Source organism: Schistocerca cancellata, chromosome 2 (assembly GCF_023864275.1).
Source record: "Schistocerca cancellata isolate TAMUIC-IGC-003103 chromosome 2, iqSchCanc2.1, whole genome shotgun sequence".
NCBI classification, from domain to species: Eukaryota; Metazoa; Arthropoda; class Insecta; order Orthoptera; family Acrididae; genus Schistocerca; species Schistocerca cancellata.
The window spans coordinates 858929237-858952103 of NC_064627.1; the positions used below are offsets into that span (position 1 = coordinate 858929237).

Sequence of the window (22867 nt, forward strand, 5' to 3'; positions counted from 1 at the left end):
TGGACTGGCCTGCACAGAGTCCTGATCTGAATCCTAAAGAACATCTTTGGGATGTTTTGGAATGCCGACTTTGTGACAGGCCTCACCGACCGACATTGATACCTCTCCTCAGTGCAGCACCCCATGAAGAATGGGCTGCCATTCCCCAAGAAACCTTCCACCACCTGACATATGCCTGCAAGAGTGGAAGCTGTCATCAAAGCTAAGAATGGGCCATGAACTTTTAAGTAATTTTCAGCCAGGTGTCCGGATACTTCTGATCACCTAGTTTATTACTGACAGTGCAAGCACAGTTAACTAATTGTCACTTTTTTAACAGTAAGTTTTGCTGCCGGATTACACTGTTGTGTGGTTAATGTTTGTGTCATATTCAAGCACAGCAACAGCACTGCTCTGTGAACTTAAGCAACTGTGAGGCAACATGTTTCCATTTTCATTGAGAAGTACCTACATGTTACCACATACTTACACTGAAGTATTCACATTAGTTCAGTGCAAAGAGTTTGCCATTCAAAATATGCTGACCTTTAAGGGGGAGGGGGGGAGGAACGATTGCTATGTTTTTACATACTCTGCTGCTCAGTGTGTACAGAACTAGTCCTGCTGGACTAACAATCACACTGTTAAAATATTTTGACATTATTCAGAATTAAAAGAAGAACTAGTTTTCTCTCAGATTCAATTGTGTGTGATTGCACATGTAACAGATTATTAGATTTGCCTCTCACAAACATTGTGCAGCCGTCTCCTGACAGATTTCAACTGGTAATAGCAAGAAACAAAGAACTGATTCAAACATTTCACAAGTCTTGGATTTACTGGCGTTGGGCTATCTTTCCAAGATACAATACACTTTCACGATAATGTCTTGCATTCCTACAAGATGTTAATTTTGTACCATTGATATCAATGCTAAGCAAATGTGTTGAACTGTGTATTTGTCATCCTGCGCAGTACACAGAAAAATAATGTTAATGGTCTAAGAACTTTGTACTCAATAATGGCATGAAAACCAAAATCTAGATTGTACACAAGAAAAATACAGAAATATACAGTCAAATGGTGGTAAATCCTTTCAAAAAATACTGTTTGACTATGGCTGAGCACCAATGAAAACTTTTTATTTTCCTCTGTTAGCTCTTTCAACAAATGTTTCTCTTAAGAAACAGCAGCACACTTCCCACCAATGAATAGATCACTTTTATATACATAAAGTTACAGGTGGTTATAATTAAACTGACGGTGTTCCCAAGTGCTACAGTGTAGGCTGTGTACCTCACAGGACACTAAAACTTCGTAGGTATGTTCATTAACTGGTGCACTTGCAAAGTGAAAAAAAATAACAGTTCCACTTTCTAACACCAGGTGAAAACATGGTGCTGTAAGCAATCAGAATGTTTTGGTGGGTGTAGGGAAATGGAAGGAATGATAAATACACGATAACAGTGGTTCTGGCATGTTTATTAGGATATGGTCACACATTATATCGCGTTCTCTGCCAGGGTGTCGACCACCTCTCATCGTGACCTGAAATGTAGAATATCCTACCCACTACCCTTTCCACCCCTTCCAGAGTGGTATTCCACTGCCCACCAATAACACAAAGGTAAGGTTTTTATTTTTCAAATAAATTATTATGCACATTCTTTAAAAACTACACTTTCCAAACAGGCTGCACCCCTAACATGGCATGGGTGACAGTTGCAGCTTATCAGGTGTAATCGGAACAGTATGTCATTGTATACTATCCGACAGATCAGGAAGAGTTTGGATATGTCCCTGACAGACACTAACTTTCACATAGCCTCACAATCAGAAGTCACATGGATTTAGGTCAGAGGCTCTGGAAAGCTACACATCTCAAAATTGCCTAGAGGTGATAGTCATCACCGAAGGTTTCTCGAAGCAAATCTTTCACCTGGAAAGTGACATGTGGTGTCGCCCTATTTGACACAAAAATCATGGTGTGGACACAAATGCACTCTTGCAATGTTGGAATCGTGTTGTACAAGGAGGTCCTTATAATGTGCAGATTTCACTGTACACCTAACAGGCCCACAAGGTGTCGTCACTTCAACAAAAAACAGACTAAAGTTAAGAATCTTGTGGAACCACACCACAGTCACATAAGCAGAGTCTAGTGGATGTTCCTGCACAACATATTGTAGAGTAGAGCCCCATATGTGACAGTTCTGCGCATTCACAACACAGCACAGAGTAAAAGGTGCAGCATCCATTCAAAGAACTTTTCCGGCCACATATAATTCATTTCCCTGTGTACCAAAAAAATGAAGGGCAAAGTCATGACATTGTAGTCTATCTTGGGGCTTCATTTGGTGCACATGCTGAATCGTGTTGGTATACTAGTGTACAATGAGCAACAAAAGCTTTTGAGGTGTTGATCAGGGGAGAGATAACTTCCTTGACATATCTCAAGCACTGACTACAGAATCCAAGGTATGTGCTGCACAGTCAACTATAGCTATAGCAACTTTGTCAACAACTGCCATGGGAATGGGCTGCCTCCTCCTCCTTGCTGCACCACCTAATTCACCTGCATCTCCCAATTTCTTGATCGTATTCTTTAATAATAACATTGTTATCAGGAGAAAGAAAACACGTTCTACGGATCGGAGTGTGGACTGTCAGATCCCTTAATCGGGCAGGTAGGTTAGAAAATTTAAAAAGGGAAATGGATAGGTTAAAGTTAGATATAGTGGGAATTAGTGAAGTTCGGTGGCAGGAGGAACAAGACTTTTGGTCAGGTGAATACAGGGTTATAAATACAAAATCAAATCAGGGTAATGCAGGAGTAGGTTTAATAATGAATAAAAAAAATAGGAATGCAGGTAAGCTACTACAAACAGCACAGTGAACGCATTATTGTGGCCAAAATAGATATGAAGCCCATGCCTACCACAGTAGTACAAGTTTATATGCCAACTAGCTACGCAGATGACGAAAAGATTGATGAAATGTACAATGACATAAAAGAAATTATTCAGATAGTGAAGGGAGACGAAAATTTAATAGTCATGGGTGACTGGAACTCGACAGTAGGGAAAGGAAGAGAAGGAAACATATTAGGGAAATATGGAATGGGAGTAAGGAAGCTGCCTGGTAGAATTTTGCACAGAGTGTAACTTAATCATAGCTAACACTTGGTTCAAGAATCATGAAAGAAGGTTGTATACATGGAGGAAGCCTGGAGATACTGGAAGGTATCTGACAGATTATATAATGGTAAGAGATTCAGGAACCAGGTTTTAAATTTTAAGACATTTCCAGGGGCAGATGTTGACTCTGACCACAATCTATTGATTATGAACTGTGGATTAAAACTGAAGAAACTGCAAAAAGGTGGTAAATTCAGGAGATGAGACCTGGATAAACTGAAAGAACCAGAGGTTGTAGAGAGCTTCAGGGAGAGCATTAGGGAACGACTGAAAGGAATGAGGGAAAGAAACACAGTAGAAGAAGAATGGGTAGCTTTGAGAGATGAAATAGTGAAGGTAGCAGAGGATCAAGTAGGTAAAAAAGATTAGGTCTAATAGAAATCCTTGGGTAACAGAAGAGATACTGAATTTAATTGATGAAAGGAGAAAATACAAAAATGCAGTAAATAAAGCAGGCAAAAAAGAATACAAACGTCTCAAAAATGAGATCAACAGGAAGTGCAAAATGGCTAAGCAGGGATGGCTAGAGGACAAATGTAAGGATCTAGAGGCGCATATCACTAGGGGTAAGATAGATACTGCCTACAGGAAAATTAAAGAGATCTTTGGAGAAAAGAGAACGGCTTTCATTAATATCAAAAGCTCAGATGGAAATCCAGTAATAAGCAAAGAGAAAGCAGATAGGTGGAAGGAGTATATAGAGGGGTCTATACAAGGGCGATGTCCTTGAGGACAATATTATGGAAATGGAAGAGGATGTAGATGAAAATGAAATGGGAGATACAATACTGCATGAAGAGTTTGACAGAACACTGGAAGACCTAAATCAAAGCAAGGCCCCGGGATTAGACAACATCCCATTAGAACTAATGACAGCCTCGGGAGGGCCAGGCCTAACAAAATTCTACCATCTAGTGAGCAAGATGTATGAGACAGGCGAAATATCCTCAGACTTCAAGAAGAATATAATGATTCCAATCCCAAAGAAAGCAGGTGTTGTCAGATGTGAAAATAACTGAACTATCAGTTTAATAAGCCACGGTTGCAAAATACTAACACGAATTCTTTGCAGACGAATGGAAAAACTGGTAGAAGCCGACCTCTGAGAAGAGCAGTTTGGATTCCGAACAAATGTTGGAACACGTGGGCAATACTGACCATACGACTTATCTTAGAAAATAGATTAAGGAAAGGCAAACCTACGTTTCTAGCATTTGTAGACTTGGAGAAAGCTTTTGACAATGTTGACTGGAATACTCTCTTTCAAATTCTGAAGGTGGCAGGGGTAAAATACAGGGAGCAAAAGGCTATTTACAATTTATACAGAAACCAGATGGCAGTTACAAGAGTCGAGGGGAATGAAAGGGAAGCAGTGGTTGGGAAGGGAGTGAGACAGGGTTGTAGCCTATCTCCAATGTTATTCAATCTGTATATTTAGCAAGCAGCAAAGGAAACAAAAGAAAAATTAGGAGTAGGAATTAAAATCCATGGATAAGAAATAAAAACTTTGAGGTTCGCCGATGACATTGTAATTCTGTCAGAGACAGCAAAGGACCTGGAAGAGCAGCTGAACGGAATGGACAGTGTCTTGAAGGAGGGTATAAGATGAACATCAACAGAAGCAAATGGAGGATAATGCAATGTAGATAAATTAAATCGGGTGATGCTGCAGGAATTAGATTAGGAAATGAGAGGCTTAAAGCAGTAAATTAGTTTTGCTATTTGGGGAGCAAAATAACTGATGATGGTCGAAGTAGAGAGGATATAAAATGTAGACTGGCAATGGCAAGGAAAGTGTTTCTGAAGAAGAGAAATTTGTTAACATCAAGTATAGATTTAAGTGTCAGGAAGTCGTTTCTGAAAGTATTTGTATGGAGTGTAGCCATGTATGGAAGCGAAACGAGGATGATAAATAGTTTGGACAAGAAGAGAATAGAAGCTTTCGAAATATGGTGCTACAGAAGAATGCTGAAAATTAGATGGGTAGATCACATAACTAATGAGGAGGTATTGAATAGAATTGGAAAGAAGAGAAATTTGTGGCACAACTTGACTAGAGGAAGGGATCGGTTGGTAGGGCATATTCTTAGGCATCAAGGGATCCCAATTTAGTATTGGAGGGCAGCGTGGAGGGTAAAAATTGTAGAGGGAGACCAAGAGATGAATACACTAAACAGATTCAGAAGGATGTAGGTTGCAGTAGGTACTGGGAGATGAAGAAGCTTGCACAGGATAGAGTAGCATGGAGAGCTGCATCAAACCAGTCTCTGGACTGAAGACCACAACAACAACAACAACATTCTTTAACCCATTTATTGACAACGGGCCTCTTTGCAGATGTTTCTGTCAGCAATATTCCCACAATGCAGCACTGCTATTGCTGCCATTCTGATAAAATAACTTTACCAGCAGTGCACTGTTTTTCTTTTAAATAGCCATTGTGTTACATACGTGAAGCTTCAACTTTCTTAACCCTTTACACCACCAGTCATTTCACAATAGAAATCAACGTATGTCACCAGGTGACAAACAGCATACTGACGTCAAAAAATTTGTAGTCAGACGCAGTGTGTTTTAAGACCTTACACAAATGTGATATCTTTAGTTGGATATACAATAAATATTGATCATCACCTGTAACAGCTGAAGTTATTTCAAGGGCAGAAGCTGAAGAGTAATTGTAAGCAACGTATCAATATTAAATGTGTACCAAAATTTTCGCACTTTTGCCACTCTGAAACCCCTCAATGTTCACTCCATTTTGGTATAATCATTTTGTTTTGGCACTGAGTTACATCAACTGATATAGGTAAACTTCTCTTGAAACATGTTGAAAAACCCCATATGAAAATTGGCAGCAAATTGTTTAAAGTTAAATCTTAATAATTATGTTTACACACTGAAATCTTAAGCTGACCTTTATTGAAGCCATAGTCAAACTAGCATTCCATCTCTCTAATAATTTTTGATGAAATAATTTAAAAAATAAAATGTTAAGAATATAGTATGAAGAAATAAGAGTAATGTGACAAACATTGATGGTGGGGCAATTTGAGCCTGGCTAGTCAGAAGCAGTCTGCCACTGCAAGCAGTTAGATTCAGTCAGTAGCAGTATATAACAGTTACTGTTCGAATGCTATTAACAACAATTTATTGTTAAAAAGTGTCTCGGGTGATATTTAAAGTGACAAAGGTTTAATAGGAGAAAAGAATAATTACTATTCAAAGACCTTTTGTTCACCTGTTCCTTACAGTGGAAACTGTTTTTTTGCCACCAACCTCACCAATCAAACTTAACCCAAAATCAATATTGAACCCTGTCTGACTCCACTAACTCACCCATCAAATTGTGATCCACCTCACAGCCCTCAAATCACTGCTGTTAACTTTCAATAATTTCTTAACCTCGAACCTTGCCTCACCATCGTTCTCCAAATCCTTCAACATGGAAACCACCCTTACATTCACAGAAAGAACCACAATCCACCACCTAAAAACGGTCTCCAACCTATAATCCTACCTGCCCACATAGGTTGCACCACTAGTTATAAACCACAGGAATTACCTAGCATGGGATTCAACCAGCTGGCAGATATGTCCACCTACAAACCCTGGCACAGTGATCCCATTCCTGAAATCCAGCAGCATCTCTAGTCCCTCCTCAAGCCCTTAGGTCCGTCCCAGAATCTCTGCCCTGAGGCTACGTCTCTCTTCACTCCCAAACACTTCTTGCACCTTTACTTTCTACACGCTTCCTGAAGTTCGTAAATGAATCAATCACCAAGGATGCCCTATCGTAGTCAGTTACTGTGCCCCTATAGAGAGAATCTCTGTTCTCATGGACTAACACCTTCAACCTACTACCCGTAACTTACCTTACAGCATAGAAGGCAACAGCCATTTCCTCCTATGACTCTTCACACTTGCTGCTCCTTTACCACCACATGCTCTGCTTGTCACTGTCCATGCTACCTCCCAGTACACCATCATCCCAATCCTCATGGTACTGCTGCTACTGAACAACACCTTTAACAATGCTCAACTGACTCCAAAGCTACAATATGCTTCCTGGTCTCCCTGACCATGTGCCATCTACAGGAATCATTCCCAACCACCCACAATCCCAAACCCATCACCTGGTTCAGATTTAATGATGACATCTGCGTGGCCTGGACTGACAGTGAGGATACCATATCACATTCCTCCAGAGCCTCAACTCCTCCCTCATTCATTTCACCTGGAGCTTCTCATCCAAGCAAGCCACCTTCCTCGATGTTGACCTCCACCTCAAGGATGGGTACACAAGTACCTCAGTCCACATCAAATCTACAACCAGCAATTCCGTTCTATACCAAAAGTTCCTTCCATACAACCTAACACCAGAGGTTGTCTCTTCTGCAGTGACAAGCAATCCCTAAACCAAATATACCAAGGATCCTACTGAGGTCTTCACAGACTGAAATTACCCACCCAACCTAGTCCAGATACAGATCCCCCAAGCATTATCTCTCCAGTCACCTAACACCACCCACAAATTCACCATGCGGTCACGAAGAAGCACTCCTCCATGACTCAGTACCACCCAGGACCAGAGCAAGTGAATCACGTTCTTCGCCAGAGTTTCGACTACCTCTCATCATGACCTGAAATGTAAAATAACCTACCCGCTATCCTCCGTTCCCCTACCACAGTGGTATTCTACAGCCCATAAATAGCATACAGGTATGGTTTTTATTTTGAAAATAAATTATTATGCACGTTCTTTCCAAACTACACTTTGTCGGATGTTGTGCAATGCCAGTAACTGGAAACTGGTTACTTTTTCAATACTAATTTGCAGAATGTAAAGGTATTTAAAACTGTTTCACAAAATGGTCCATCAGGATATAATTTGCTATATTATTAGGCAATTTCACATTTTTGCAATCTGGGACAGAACCTGCATCTATATTTGCATTTATTCCAGAATAGGAAAATTTTCAGGTTCCTACTCATTTCATATCTCATTGGAAATTGGAGTATCCTTGTCCATCTCTGCTCCACCCCAGCTCCCAACCCCGTGCTATAAGGTTAATTTCTCTGCAATAGACCTAGATGCAAGATCTGTCCCATACATCCTCCCACTACCACCTACTTTAGCCCTGTCACAGACATCTCCTATCCCATCAAAAGTAGGGCTACCTGTGAAAACACCCATGTTATCTAAAAATTAAGCTGCTCAGTTTGCTGCTTTCTACATGGACATCACAACTTTCAAGTGTCTGTCCACATTACTGGCCACAGCCAAATAGTGGACAGGAGACAGATGGACCACCCAGTTGCTGAACATGCTTCCCAACACAATGTGCTTCACTTCAATGACTGTTTCACAGCCTGCACCATCTGGATTCTTCCTACTAACATCAGCTTTTCTGAATCATGCTGGCAGGAACTTTCTCTACAATATATCCTCCATTCCTGTAACCCCTCTGGGCTGAACCTATGCTAGTTCCTGCCTTCCACCTACCTGTCTCCTCCTCTGCTCCCCTTCCAACACTTCATGCCTTGCACCCCACCAACAAATCTACTTGTCTCCAACAGCACAGCCTCCTGACTCTGCACCCAGTAGCCCATCCTCTCCCCACCATGTACCTGCACAATTCCAAAGGCAGTGTAACTATTCACACTTTACAGGAAGACCGTGCATTTGATTGTTGACTGATTTTGTTTTGCAGTTGCTATAAAAGCAGACACTATAACATGGCAGTCAGCAATGAGATAAACAATGATAACTTAGACAGCCTAGGGGAGATGGGCAGTTTGGGAAATGGGATCCCATCTCCCTCCCAGTGGGCTGTCAAATCTACATCCATGGTCTCTGCTTCTGTGGAAACAGAACTGATACAGTCAAACAAATCCCTAATCCCTTCTGGTGTTACAGGAGTCTTACTCCAGCTCCACGAGGGGCTAGCATGTGTCTTCACTCATTTCAAAATGAGAAAAGCAAACAACAAGAAACACACACAACCCAAAGCAAAGCTGAGTACACAAAGCATTTGGTAATGGCTGCTGCACAATTGCTTGCCAAGCTGGCCAGTGTCATGAAGGAGGTAGTTCAAGCCTGACCTGTAGTGGTATATTAAGCAAATGTAGGTCAAACCAACATCCCTGCCCACCTTTCATCTGAAAGTGCTACAGTGAACCACAATAAAAATTTTAGCTAGCTAAAAAACATACATGTTTATCGAGTCTATGATGCTAGATGCCATGGCCGAGTCCTACATTACCACACATGGTATGTATCTTGGAGAGATCATTCCACTGCCAACAATTGATGTGGGACCACAGCAGAACTTAGGAGCAAACTGATATATCATCGCATTCATGCACAGGTATGACTTATTGTGAAACACCAGTAACTGAAAATTGGTTACATTTTCAATACTTATTTGGAGACTATAAAGGTATTTAAAACTGTCTCATAAAATGGTCACTCCGGATATAATTTGCTATATTATTAGGCAACTCCGCAATTTCACATTTTTGCAAATTGAGTCAGAACCTGCATCTACATTTGCATTTATTACAAAATAGCAAATTTTTCAGGTCCCTACTCCTTTCATAATTCATTCATTCAAAACAATTGTTCCATGGAAAATTCAGTGTGAATCATCATGTTATGCTAGTGAGTTGAAACCCATGTGAAGACATCTGGAACAAAGAGCACATTCACCTTGTTTGCAAGTTCAATACTGTTTTGCTCGTCTTATTAATTATAGACCAAACTTATGGCAGTACAAGAATATTGTAGAATGTGGACAGCTTTAATTACAATCTGTGAATCAAATATTTCTGAAAATGCTCTCCAGAATTCAGTTAAATTTTTTTTCACTATATTCAGACTATCATGACTTCATACCACATGAAAAGTATTTATTAAGGTTTATGACACTACTTACTTTAGATTTGTAATGGCATGCACTGGAGTATACTCTCTTGTAGAGGGCAAATAACACAGGTGTAAAGCTGGCATAGGACACTGGCGGCAGGGCAGGCTCTGAGGAGCCACTGACATGTTCTGCAAACAGCCGGTGCATGTTCACTATGCACAGTGTTAGTTCTTCCTCCGGTACAATAAGCTTGCGTGACTCTGTAACAAAAACATGCACTACAGAGGGCACTCAACAGCTACTGACAACGTTTCAAGACAGACTTAACAAGCACATGAGACACAAGGACAGTAACTAAAGGAAGATCTATGCTAGGGACACAGTGATGTACAAATGACACTAATTTTCATTACAACAAACATTTTCTTCCAAAGTAAGCCATCTTAAATACCAACTGCGGAAAAGAAAGAGGAGGAGCAGGTAGACTTACGTAAGTTAAATTCAGGGATTACTGGATGTGTCTATTGGCTGTGCTGGGAGCTGTAGCTCCTAAAGCTAAGGAATAGACAGCCCAGCTATCATTTTGTGATCACAAACTTAAGAGAAAGAGCGAAAGTAAATTCTTTCAACAAATATTTAAATATACATGAAGTAATCAAGCTTTTTCTGAACACCGTGCCTCACAGCCAACAAATATGTCTCTGATGAATGTGTGTGCACAAAGACCATAAAGCTACACCAGTATTTTGTTTAACAACATTTAAGATCTGTAGTTTGACTTCATTAATCATATTACAGCATACTTGAGTTTATTCATTTGTGTCAACAAGATAAGAAGATAAAAAATACCTTTGAAAAACGGAAGCTTACCCTCCTATAGACTGTATGGGTCACCTAAGATACACAAGCCCAATGTCCCATTGAGACCGATAGTAAGCGCCATTGGGGCTCCTACTCAAGAGCTGGCTAGATATCCTGCTTCTTTGTTGCAACCGTATCCAGGTAAAACTGACACTCATATTAAAAATTCCATGCACTTTATTGAAAAACTGAGGGAGATCACAGTTAGTCCAAGTGACATCCTTGTCAGTTTCGATGTAGTATCCCTGTTCACCATGGTCCCTGTTGACGAAGCTCTTTCTTACATAGCTGATATGTTTCCTACTGTGTTTCCTACTGATATAATAGTTTTGTTTCGACATTGTCTATCCTCTACTTATTTTCAATATAATGGCGAGTTTTATGAACAAACTGATGGGGTGGCCATGGGTAGCCCTCTGAGCCCTGCTATTGCTAATCTATTTATGGAGTTTTCCGAACAAGTGCTGCAGTCGGCCAAAAAAAGCCCTTTGAAATGGTATCAATACGTGGATGACACCTTTGTGATATGGAATCATGCTGAAGAGGAACTGAGTGATTTTTTGGTGCACAAACAGTTTCAATCCAAATATACAATTCACCATGGAGAAAGAGAGTAATGGACAATTAAATTTTTTGGATATATTGGTTATTAAACGGGCAGATGGGACTTTGGGGCACAAGGTATATAGGAGAGACAAACACACCGATCATTACCTACAGAAGGATTCGAATCATCATCCTAGGCAGAAGAGAGGAGTCATAAAAACTTTAGTGGACAGGGCTGATAACATCTGTGAGCCAATTTATTTGCAGGATGAATTAAGCCAGTTGCAAACGGCTTTCAAGAGAAATGGGTACACTGACAACGAAATAGATTGAGCACTCCACCCTAGAAGAAAAGTGTCCGAAAATACACGACAACAACCACTGTCGGCTGGAAAAGTTTTTCTTCCATTTATTCATAACATCAGGGACTGTATTTGGAAAGTTTTGGCCAAGTTTCAAGTGGAGACAATCTTTTGACCTACCAAGAAAATTAGTGAAAGTTTAAGATCGGTGAAAGACGCACGACACCCCTTAGGTGTGTATAAAATTCCGTGTAGCTGTGGCATGGTTTATATTGGAACAACTAAAAGGAGTGTTAATACCCGCCTAACGAAACACAAAAGGAACTGTAGATTGGGACAAATTGACAAATCAGCTGTAGAGGAACACGTTTTCAAAGACGGTGATCATGAAATAAAATTTAGTGAGACAAACTTGATAGCTAGGACCCCACATTATTATACCCGCATGTATAGAGAAGATATAGAGATCTACAAGCACGAAAATAATTTTAATAAAAAAGAAGAATGATTAAAACTAGACAAGATATGGCAGTCGACTCTGCACCAACAAAGTGACTATCGATTACCTATAATCAAGACATATGGCACTAGCCAGAGATAGTTTTAAAGTCGAAAGCATGTGATGAGTGGTGGGGTCATCTAAGCGCTCTATATAAGCGGAACCTCCAGCGCCTGGCAGCCAGTTGCCGACTCACTTCAGAAAATGTTGCCCGCAGTAGGCAACGAAACGTCAGGAAGGAGAAGCAGTTTTATATATGGACCACGGCAATTCAGCCCGGAAGTTTTAACTAATGAATATTCATGAATATTTTAAAAAATTAACTTTTTTGCTATTTTAGTGGAATATTTTATTTTCTATTTTTTAAATATCAAAAACCTATTTAAAAAAAATTAAATTTTCTGCTGTGAGATATGTAGCTTAATCTTCATCATCTTATTACAGCACGAGAGAGGATATTCATTTGTATCAACAGTGTAGGAAGTAGCTTGCTATGTCAACAATGCAATAGTATGTAGGTGTCAATTGCTGCTGTGTGCCAGTGTCACTTCTATTTGAGCTCACATGTGAACTTTCACTAACTGTAGTCTTGGCCTGGCATGGTATTTGTTTAATATTACAATTACTCTCTGCAGTGCGCTACCTGTATACATTCTTAGGAAAGTTACTTTGCTCTTAAGCAGTGCTTAGTTGTGCACATTACGTGGCATTGTGCGAGGAAAAGGTACCGATAAAAATAAGTCTAGGTGTATTGCAGTGCTTCTGTTGACAATCAACCAATGAGTCCTCAAAAATCAAGTGGTAGATATTGAAAATCATACTGCTGTGGCACACTGCACATAGTCTGAAGAATTGAGGGTGTTTACTTATAGCAATCTTACTACAATAACTTCCTAACTATTATATTCTGAAAAGTCAGATCATTTGCCACATATTTGACAGTGTAAGTTTATTCAATATTTTCTACTGTACGATAAGTTAGCTAAAATCCAGTGAAGTCTTACTGCACACAAGAGTACAGTCCAATCAGCTTAACATGCAGAGACCCCAGGAATAATGCTAACTGCCTTCACCAGCTGCACGAGTCTCTTTCTAGAGCTGGCAACAGTATCTGATTGTATGCAACATATTACTGAAGCTGACATGATTGACAATCCACAGCTGACTGCAATATGTGCTGTCAATTGCTCAGAGAATGGTCGCCTCTAGTTGGCTGACAATTCCTCATGGTCCAAATACAAATCTGAATTTTTCTCCTCTTGTGATGCTACTTCCGTACAGGGGCCAATCGTATGCCTAACATTCAAACTGATTACAACTACCAGCCCCTTCTTTCCCCTCTTGTTGTCTCTATCTTCACAGGTAAAGAAACCACTGCTTGAACATGAAAGGCAAGACAAACTGGCTACATCTCATTATTGGTAGGCAGCAATGCATCAAACCATTAATCAGAAATACAGAAACCTTCTGACCAACCGCCACATACAACCATCCCACTGAAACAGCTCTATATGTGGGCACTATCTGCCAGCACCACCAAGTGGCTGCCTGAGGCTAGATATAGATTCTCTGTAGACCACAAATTACAAAAGATTCATTTGAGCACTCAATCATTCAATGTGATTTCGTGGTTTTCATTATTTTTCCAAATAACTATTTCAGAAATGAAAAAAAGAAAGAAGGAATAAATTAAAGAAAAATAGAAGCTACTTAGTTTGTGGGCATTCACAAGATTGTAGAAATACCCTAAGTAAAGGATATAAAGTGCCAAAACTTCTACAGCTTGCTTTGTAATACTATAGGGAATATCAGCCAGCCAGGGACTCTCTCTCATAACAAATCCATTGTTTGTCTCCCTGTGATTAGGTTGCAATGGTAGACCAGTGGGGGAGGCAAAGTCACTGAGCGTGGGTAATGGGCATTGTGTTTCTTTTAGCTTTGGGCATTATTACCACAGAAATTGGTTTTCACTAACAAACATACACATAAACAGGAGCAGTGTCTTACGAGTTTCATAAAACGTAACAGAAAGCTAACAAATCCATTAGCAAACAATTTACCAATGTTATACCATACAGAAAGTTAAGTATGAACCAGTGTATACATCCAACAGCAATGGACAAGAAGCAGAATTGTTGTTTTAACTTCGTAACAGAAAAATGTCCCATAATGCACTGCTCTGTTTTGTGTTTATTCTTGTGTGAAACAGTCAGTGAATACTAACCTTTCATATTTATTCTACTGTAAAAGAGTCATCAAAATATTAACCAGGGCTCAATACTAACAGAAACACTACGTACTGTGTTCATGTTTAGTGTCTTTTCTCCCGTTGATAATCCATACAGTACAGCGTAAGAAACTTTGATGCTTAAAGCTAATCTTTAGCTAGGAATGCTGAAGGGGGGATGGCACGTGCACAAGCTGTCATGTGTCACACAGACATCAGAACTGGTGAGATGTGGTGCACCATAAAGATGATGTACAGGTGTGGATTGGGAAGGGGAGACAGGACTATTGGGTACAGTGTGTGGGGCAGTGGGTTAGTGGAGATTAAGGCCAGGAGGATTATGGGATCCAAATACCTGCTGCAAGGTTAACTACCATCTACATAGTTCAGAAAAGCTGAAGCTGGAGGGAAGGACCCAGATGACATGGGTTGTGAAGCAACCACTGAACTCCAACACATTGTGCTCAGCAGCTTGTTAAGCCACTGGGTGATCAACTTTAATCCTGACCAAAGTTTGGCAGTAGGTATTCATTCTGGTGGACAGCTGATTGGTGGTCATGCCACATAAAATTCTGTGTGGTTCCTGCAACGGAGCTGGTGTATTATATGGTTGCTTTGATATGTGGCCTCGCCTCTGATGGAATAGGATTAAAACTGTGACAGGAATGGAGCAGAATGTGCTAGGTGGGTGAATCAGACAGATCTTGCACCTGGGTCTTCCACAGCAATGTGACCCCTGTAGCAAGGGCTTGAGAGTGGGAGGGGCATACGGATTGACCAGGATTGTGTTGGTTGGCTGGGTGACAGAATGCCACTTTATGAAATGTAGGAAGGAAATTAAGCAGGATGTCCCTTGTATAAAACATTCTTGGGCTTCTTGCCACTTCAATTCAGGGTAAAACCTTGAGCTTTCGAAGATTTTCACCACAATCTTCATCAGGAGTAACTGTTACTCCTAATGAGGGCGATGTTGGAAGTTGTTAAAAGCTCAAGATTTTACACCGAATTGCCATGGCAAGAAGTCCGAGAATGTTTTACATGACAGTGCCGTCGCAAATGACTTTGTTCTCAGGATGTGCCTTATTTCTGGGCAAGATGATAGTCAAAACTCTGGAGGAGGACAGGGTTCAGTTGCTTCTGTCAGGAGTGATACTTGGTGACAAGGGGGGCATTCCTTTGCAATTTATTTTTGGGGGTGGTGGGGGCATTAGGGATGAATGAGGTTATGGTACCAGAAATCCATTTGTGGACAAGGTTGGAGGTGGTAGTGCCTGCCTGTGTAGGTCTTCGTGAGATCTTCAGCATACAAGGAAAGAGAATTCTCCTCACAGCAGATATGCCATTCACTGGTGGCCAGGTTGGACAGTATCATTTTCTTGGTGTGGAAGAAGTGATAGCTGTCGAAATGCATGGTTAAAGGCTGTAATGGACAGCACACAAATTTGTATGGTTTCTTAATATAAAGAGTTTTTCGATTAGGTGCACTGCAAAAAGCTAGAAAGATCAAGTGGCAGAACTGACTCAATTACTATTGTAGGGGGAATCTGGGAACACCATAAATCACACAGAAGCAATTAACTGAAAAAGTATAGAAAAGTCTGAGGAAGAAAATTAAAAACATATTTCACAGAAAGGAATAATTATGTTAAACAAGTTATCACATCATAGATTAGAAAAAACAGACCTGAAAAAGCTGAAATTTTATTTACTAAGAAGCAGGAAGAACTTATCAAATTGTAAACTGAATTTTGTCAAAAAGCTTTGTGCAATATCACACACCACCTCCCCACCAACATATCTTGCTCCATCCACATATATGCTTTGCTCCTAAAAATTCTCAGGTTCTTCAGTTCTGTTTTGATTTGCATTTAACCTCAAGACACTTCTAGAATCATCTAGTTAATTTTCTGAAGTTTCGAACATCCATTTCAAAAATATCCCATTTTAAAAATGAATGCAGCCGATGATAAATGTCATTAATATTTAAATATTCAAATCATATTTGTACAGATGAATAACATGAAAGCAAACATTAAACGTGAACATTTCTCTTGTTAAAAACATGTTATTCAAAACTGGAGAAAGCAATAAAAAGGAAAAGTGTGTTTAAAGATAACTGAGGAGAGGCTGCTAAGCATCCATCATCAGAAAATAAATAACATGCAAAAGCAAGAAACAACATATCAGGCCACCAAGTAACTAACCTTTATCTGTTTCATCAGTGGCATCAGGTGAGGGAACTACCTCCACTGCTGTTGTAGATTGTTCTGATTCTTCTGCTTGTTCTGTTTCAGATTCCTCCAAGATTTCCATCTTCTCCTCTATTTTTAACAATGGCCCTGCCTCATCATCTGTGGAATCCAAGAGGCCAATGCCTTCAATACTATTCATAATTGGCATTTCATCTATGGTATCATCTTCCTCTACTTCACTATCCTCCCAGGCAATGCTGCTTGGTGGAACGCAACACGTCAGCAGTGGCTTAAGAATGATATCAAGGACATGTCTGCGAATGAGTTCTTCATCTTTCTTGTACAGTGCCTGAAGTAAGAACAAAAGATACAAAATAGAGGCTGAAATATGTCAACCTTTTATGCAGCATGAAGTTTATTCTAACAGTATTTCCTACTTCTGGCAATGAACAACTACAGCAGCCCCACTACTCTTAACTGTGCTTATGCTTATGCTTCTGCAAGTTAGCTCTATACCATTTGTATTTTTAATGTCTATTGAAGCACAAATTTTAATTGAGTAGATTGCATCAATAAGAAAGACATTTAGCACCATGGCTTTTTCCTTGGGAGATAGAGATGATAAACTGAATAACTTAGTTTCATGTCTACATGAACAATAATAATTATAAAACACCAATAAACAAAACAAAATAAGTCAAGTTCTTAAGTATAAAGTTCCTCCACAACCACATTGTGCGAATTACTAACTCAATGGCTACAAAATTTTATTAATTTCTTTACACATTTTCATTAGTGTATTTGAGGCAAAACCAAAACTGAAGAATTTTAGTATTAGTTCAAAACAACATAACATTCCTAAAACTTGATGCCAATATATTGGCCACTGATATTGGAGCCAAACTATCAGCTATTATGTTTAGCATGCTTCCTCATATAAAAAGTGAGTAACAGCATACAATTGAAAAACCATAAGCATTTTCTTACTTTATCATTCCTATCATTTCCCATCCTCGGAAGCAACTACAAAATGAAGCAGCACTTACCTCAATACAACGAACAGCAATCATTAACTGGAGTTGTCCCACAGAACCTGGAAGCTTATCAGACCCTTTCAAGATTTCCACCAACTGTAAGAAGTGAAATAATAATAGTATGCCACTGTCCTTATCTGAAGTTCATTCAACAGTAATGCACTTTCAGAAAGAATGTATACTTACTTTATTATGCAAAGGTTGCAGTACTTATTCCTATGATCAGATAAGTAACAGAATAGCAAAAAAACATGTAAGCTGCAAAGTGAACTGCCACTCTATAATGCTGCTTCATTAGGTAACTGGTATAAGAACAGACCAGCAAACAACAGTCAAGAAGAAAGCCTTTCTGCAGAGTTGAGTCTTTTTCTTTCCAAAAAGCATTTGACTCAGTACCACACCTTTGCTTATTGTCAAAAGTACGGTCATACTGGGAATAAAGAGAAATTTGTGACTGGAATGGAGACTTTTTGGTAGGAATGACGCAGCATATTACCTTGGATGGAGAGTCACTGTCAGATGTAAAAGTAACTTCAGGTGTGCCCAGGGAAGTGCGTTGGGACCCTTACTGTTCATGCTGTACATCAATGACCTTGCAGACAATATTAATAGTAACCTCAGACTTTTTGCAAATGATGCAGTTATCTATGATAAATTACTGTCTGAAAGAAGCTGCACAAATATTCAGTCAGATCTTGATAAGATTTGAAAGTGGCACAAAGAATGGAAACTTGTTTTAAGTGTTCAGAATGTAAAATTGTTCACATCACAGAATGAAAAAAACATAGTATCCTATTACTATATCAGTCACTGTTGGAATCAGTTAATTCTAAGAAATGCCTGGGTGTAACACTTCATAGAGATAAGCAATAGAATGAATACATAGGCTCAGTTGTAAGTAAAGCAGATGGCAGACTTGAGTTTCTTTGTAGGATTCTGGGGGAAGCGCAATCAGCCTACAAAAGAAATTGCTTACAAGCCACTCATGCAACCCAGTCTAGAAAATTCATCAAGAGTGTGGGACCCACATCAAATAAAACTAAGAGGGAATATTAAACGCATAGAGAAGTGCAACACAAGTGGTTACAGATTTGTTTGACCTATGGGAGACTGTCCCAGAGATACTGGAGAAAGTGAAATGGCAGACACTTAAATGGCAGACACTTGAAGGTAGATGTGAACTATCACAAGAAAGACTACAGACAAAATTTCAAAAAAAACAGCTTTAAATGACTACCCTAGGAATATAGTACAACCCCACACTTATCACTCACATAGGAATTGTGAGGACGAGATGAGAATAATTACAGCACATGCAGAGGCATTCAGAGAATCATTCCTTCTGCACTATATAGGTGAATGGAATGGGAAGAAACCCAAATAAATGGTACAATGAGACATAAACTTTGCCATGCAATTCAAGGGGGTTAGCAGAATGTAGATGTAGCTGTAGCTGCATAACCACACTTTTTCATGTCTTTAAGGGGGGGAGAGGGGGAGAAGGAGAAAGGGGGGAGGGCAGGTGGGGGAGAGGGAGGGTGAGAGGGAGAGGGAGGGTGAGAGGGAGAGGGAGGGTGAGAGGGAGAGGGAGGGTGAGAGGGAGAGGGAGGGTGAGAGGGAGAGGGAGGGTGAGAGGGAGAGGGAGGGTGAGAGGGAGAGGGAGGGTGAGCTGACAGCAGTTACTGCTTTTATTAATGGAATTTTTGAGAAAGTCACTAAACTTACCTGGGAACATATATTCTTATTATACTTTTCTGGATCAGACGTATGAACAGTCGTTATAAGATTAACAACTGTCTCCAGTTTACTCCAATCAGTACCAGTATCTGGATCAGCATCACAAATTGCACGTATAAGAGAACTGACGCCTTTTGGCCTCATTATGCAATGGATTAGCAGTATGATGCAAGATTTCTTAAGCCATGTTGGAGGGTTGGTGCGTGCACAATTCTGCAACTAAAAATATTCAAAAATGATCACAATGCTTTCACAGAAGTTAAGCTTAAAACATAATGAAATTTGTTAATGCATAACCCATCAAGACACTAATACCTAAGAGGCAATATATGTATGAATGTGAACAGATACATAACATCACTGCAGATTTTCAAAAGGTCTGACATTGTACCACACTGTTGACATATGCAAGATTTGGCCAGACAGAGTATCCTCACAGTTGAGAGACTGGCTCTAAGAATATATGACTGACTCAACCCAGTACATAGAGAATGCCCAGTAGAATCAAAAAGGAAACTGGATGTCCCCCAAATGATACACAGTAAGGTCACTAACATTCTCAAAGTATAGAAATAATTTATCAGATAGTAATCTAACAATGGAAAATCCAGGATGGAATGTAACAATATTATGAAAAAAAAAGTTGTCACTCACCACATAGTGGAGACGCTGAGTTGCAGATAGGCACAACAAAAAGACTGTCACAAATAAAGCTTTTGGCTCTTAAGGCCTTCATCAAAACAAAAAAAGACCACACACACACACACACACACACACACACACACACACACACACACACACACACACCTGCAGTCTCGGGGAATTGTGACCACACTGCCACTATTTTCTTATGCATCACTATGCTAAATGTCTGTCCTCTTTTCTCTTCTTTCCTGTGTTTCTCTTGTTGCCTAAGCAGTGTGGCTACAGTTGCCTGAGACTGTAGTAGTGTGTGTGTGTGTGTGTGTGTGTGTGTGTGTGTGTGTGTTGACAAAGGCCTTATGGGCCGAAAGCTTTACCTTTGACAGTCTTTTTGTTGTGCCACTCTGCAACTCAGCATCCCCACTACATGGTGAGTGGCAACTTTCCTTTTCATAATATTGTTATAAGATAGTAAAGTAAAGCCCCTAGTAGATTACACGACAGCATTTCTGCTCTGTGTATTAGATATCTCTTTCAATGTCCACAGACATAAATGATACACATAAAAAGAAAAAACCTGAACGAATTCAACAGCAACATTGACAGTGAACTAGTGGAGCATGTCTCCCCCATCTCCACAGTGGGGACCCTATCAGCTGCATAGAAAAGGATGGTAAACATACAAATATCAAATTTGTTTCAATTGAAAGGTTTACACATTAGTCATTTTACAAAACTTGGGTCTGGCTTTCTTGATATGGACTTAAATTTGTGAGTTATACCTTTTGTTGTTAATGTTTAGATGACAGTTTGATATGTCTTTCTTACAGGTGATCATTAATTTTGTTTTATTGTTGTTGTTTCTAGGTCTTTACACTCACTACTTTTGTTAACTAGGGACAGAAGATGTTGAAGACTAAGTTGTCAGCAAATATTACAGCATCATCAGCATGATGGATATTGTCCATCTTATCTCTATTCAAGAACATACATTCTTCAACATTTTCAAGAGCTTTTTGGAAGATACATTTTGAATAAAGATTAAATGTCAGTGGCAACAAAATAGTTCTTCGTATTTCTGAAATAAGTCTAATGGAGATAACCATCAAACTTTAATAGGAATCGTTGGAGGAAAGTTATGTTGTTCTTGTGAAACTCTGCTCAGCAGATTTTAAGAACCAACAGTGGAAGTAGATATTGCAGTTTTATTTCCTGTGCTGTGTATATAATGTAGGTTCAGGAAAATAACAGATTAGGACATGTACTGAGTAGTCACTTTTACCCAGCTTCATATGCAAAGGGGAAAAGGACAAAAGAGTTGGTAATATTGGTATGAAGCACCATGCACAAATCACTGCATAATGGGTTTTGAAGTATACATGTAGCAGTTGTACAAGCAATGCAGATGCAGGTTCTTAGTACTTAGGAAATACAAATCTGCATTTGAAATAGTGTTAGATGCAACCATTTAACTTCAGACAGACTTTCTGGTTCCCGGTTAACTCTTACCTTATGTTCTAGGTGGACTGTCTCCCACACCCATTCTTCTGGCCAAACTCTACAATGATTCCCTTGTTTCTCCCTAAAAGGAACCTGTAGTTCCAAATGCCAAGCATACTGTCATTTATTTCTGTGTTTCTATTGGCAGTACTAGGAGTAATATCTCCTGAAGCTACAAATGACCAGGTTATTTATATACCTGTGTTTCAGTTTGATGATAAGTGTAATGTTAGAAGAGTCAATCAACTATAATATTCTGACTCTCAGTTTGTATTTTATTATGTAGAACTGCATTGTTTACTTAATTGCAAAAGTTGTTTATGTATTCTAACACAATTATATTTAATTAAAATGATTTTAATTTGACTCAGTACTTCCAACAGGTAAGCAGTGTTTGCCAAGAAACACACCACACACACACCTTTTAGTAACAACTGTAAAATATTAGTAGCAGAGCAACATACCTACTTCATTAATTTATGCTCACTGGGATCATTCCCTTCACCTAACGTATTATGCAGTAACAGCAAAGACTGCCACCTGTTTATTTCCGCATATGCTCTGTCATGGATTGCGTATTATCTTCCCCTGCTACCACATTTATTGCTCAAGTCCTTCCTTGCAGAATACGTCATCTATTGGTGAAGCAACACTTCACAATGCTCTTAAAATCAATGTATGACACATAAAAAAGAAACGTGTAGTATTGAAGTATAGTCTCATACTCACTCTCTTTAATCCAGCAGCACCATGCAGTATTAGAAGTTCCCTGATGACGAGTGGTTGGTACATTTCCCAGATGAAAGACAAATAATATATACGAAACTGGGAACGGTCTCTCTGTAGGCGCACCCATAGTTCAGGTGTCATCACAAACTCTTCGCTCTGGCCATTTGTTGAATTTGTCTCACGCTGAGCTGCTTCCGATCCAGATGACGCTACTACCGCTGTTGCTGCCACTGTGGTCGTTGCCACTACAGTTGTCGATGCTTGTGGTGGTGGCTCTGCAGGTTTCTTCAGTGGCACAAAGCTCAGCTGGGAGAGAGCAGCCATGAGATCACCCAAATGGTGCGAAACAATGATCTGGCGCAAGGATGGGTTCTCGGCGCACACAAGCAAGCCTCTTGTAACTGCAGCCAGCCGCTCGTACTTCTGCAAAAACAGATGCTGTAAAACTTTAATGAAACTATGCAAAATAGTTTACCAAGAGGTTAAATCAAACAATGGAAACTCAGGGTAGGAATATCAACACTGTAGGAAAAGACAGAGCGCTACTTATCAG

The 22867-nt window shown here is 39.6% G+C and overlaps 1 protein-coding gene across 2 annotated transcripts in view; it reads right to left on the reverse strand.

The window, feature by feature from the left end:
- The window catches only part of LOC126162793 (transport and Golgi organization protein 6 homolog), a 110707-nt gene that overhangs the window by 33971 nt on the left and 53869 nt on the right, over positions 1 to 22867 (reverse strand). Inside the window, exons 4-8 of one of the 2 annotated variants that reach the window (XM_049919513.1) lie at positions 22315 to 22737; positions 19432 to 19662; positions 17719 to 17802; positions 16685 to 17021; positions 10115 to 10305 (exon numbers count right to left, since the gene is read on the reverse strand). In XM_049919513.1, the coding sequence (XP_049775470.1) occupies positions 10115 to 10305; positions 16685 to 17021; positions 17719 to 17802; positions 19432 to 19662; positions 22315 to 22737 (1266 nt within the window). Of the gene's footprint in view, positions 1 to 10114; positions 10306 to 16684; positions 17022 to 17718; positions 17803 to 19431; positions 19663 to 22314; positions 22753 to 22867 lie in introns of both variants that reach the window. The other variant, XM_049919512.1, reaches the window with a different exon arrangement.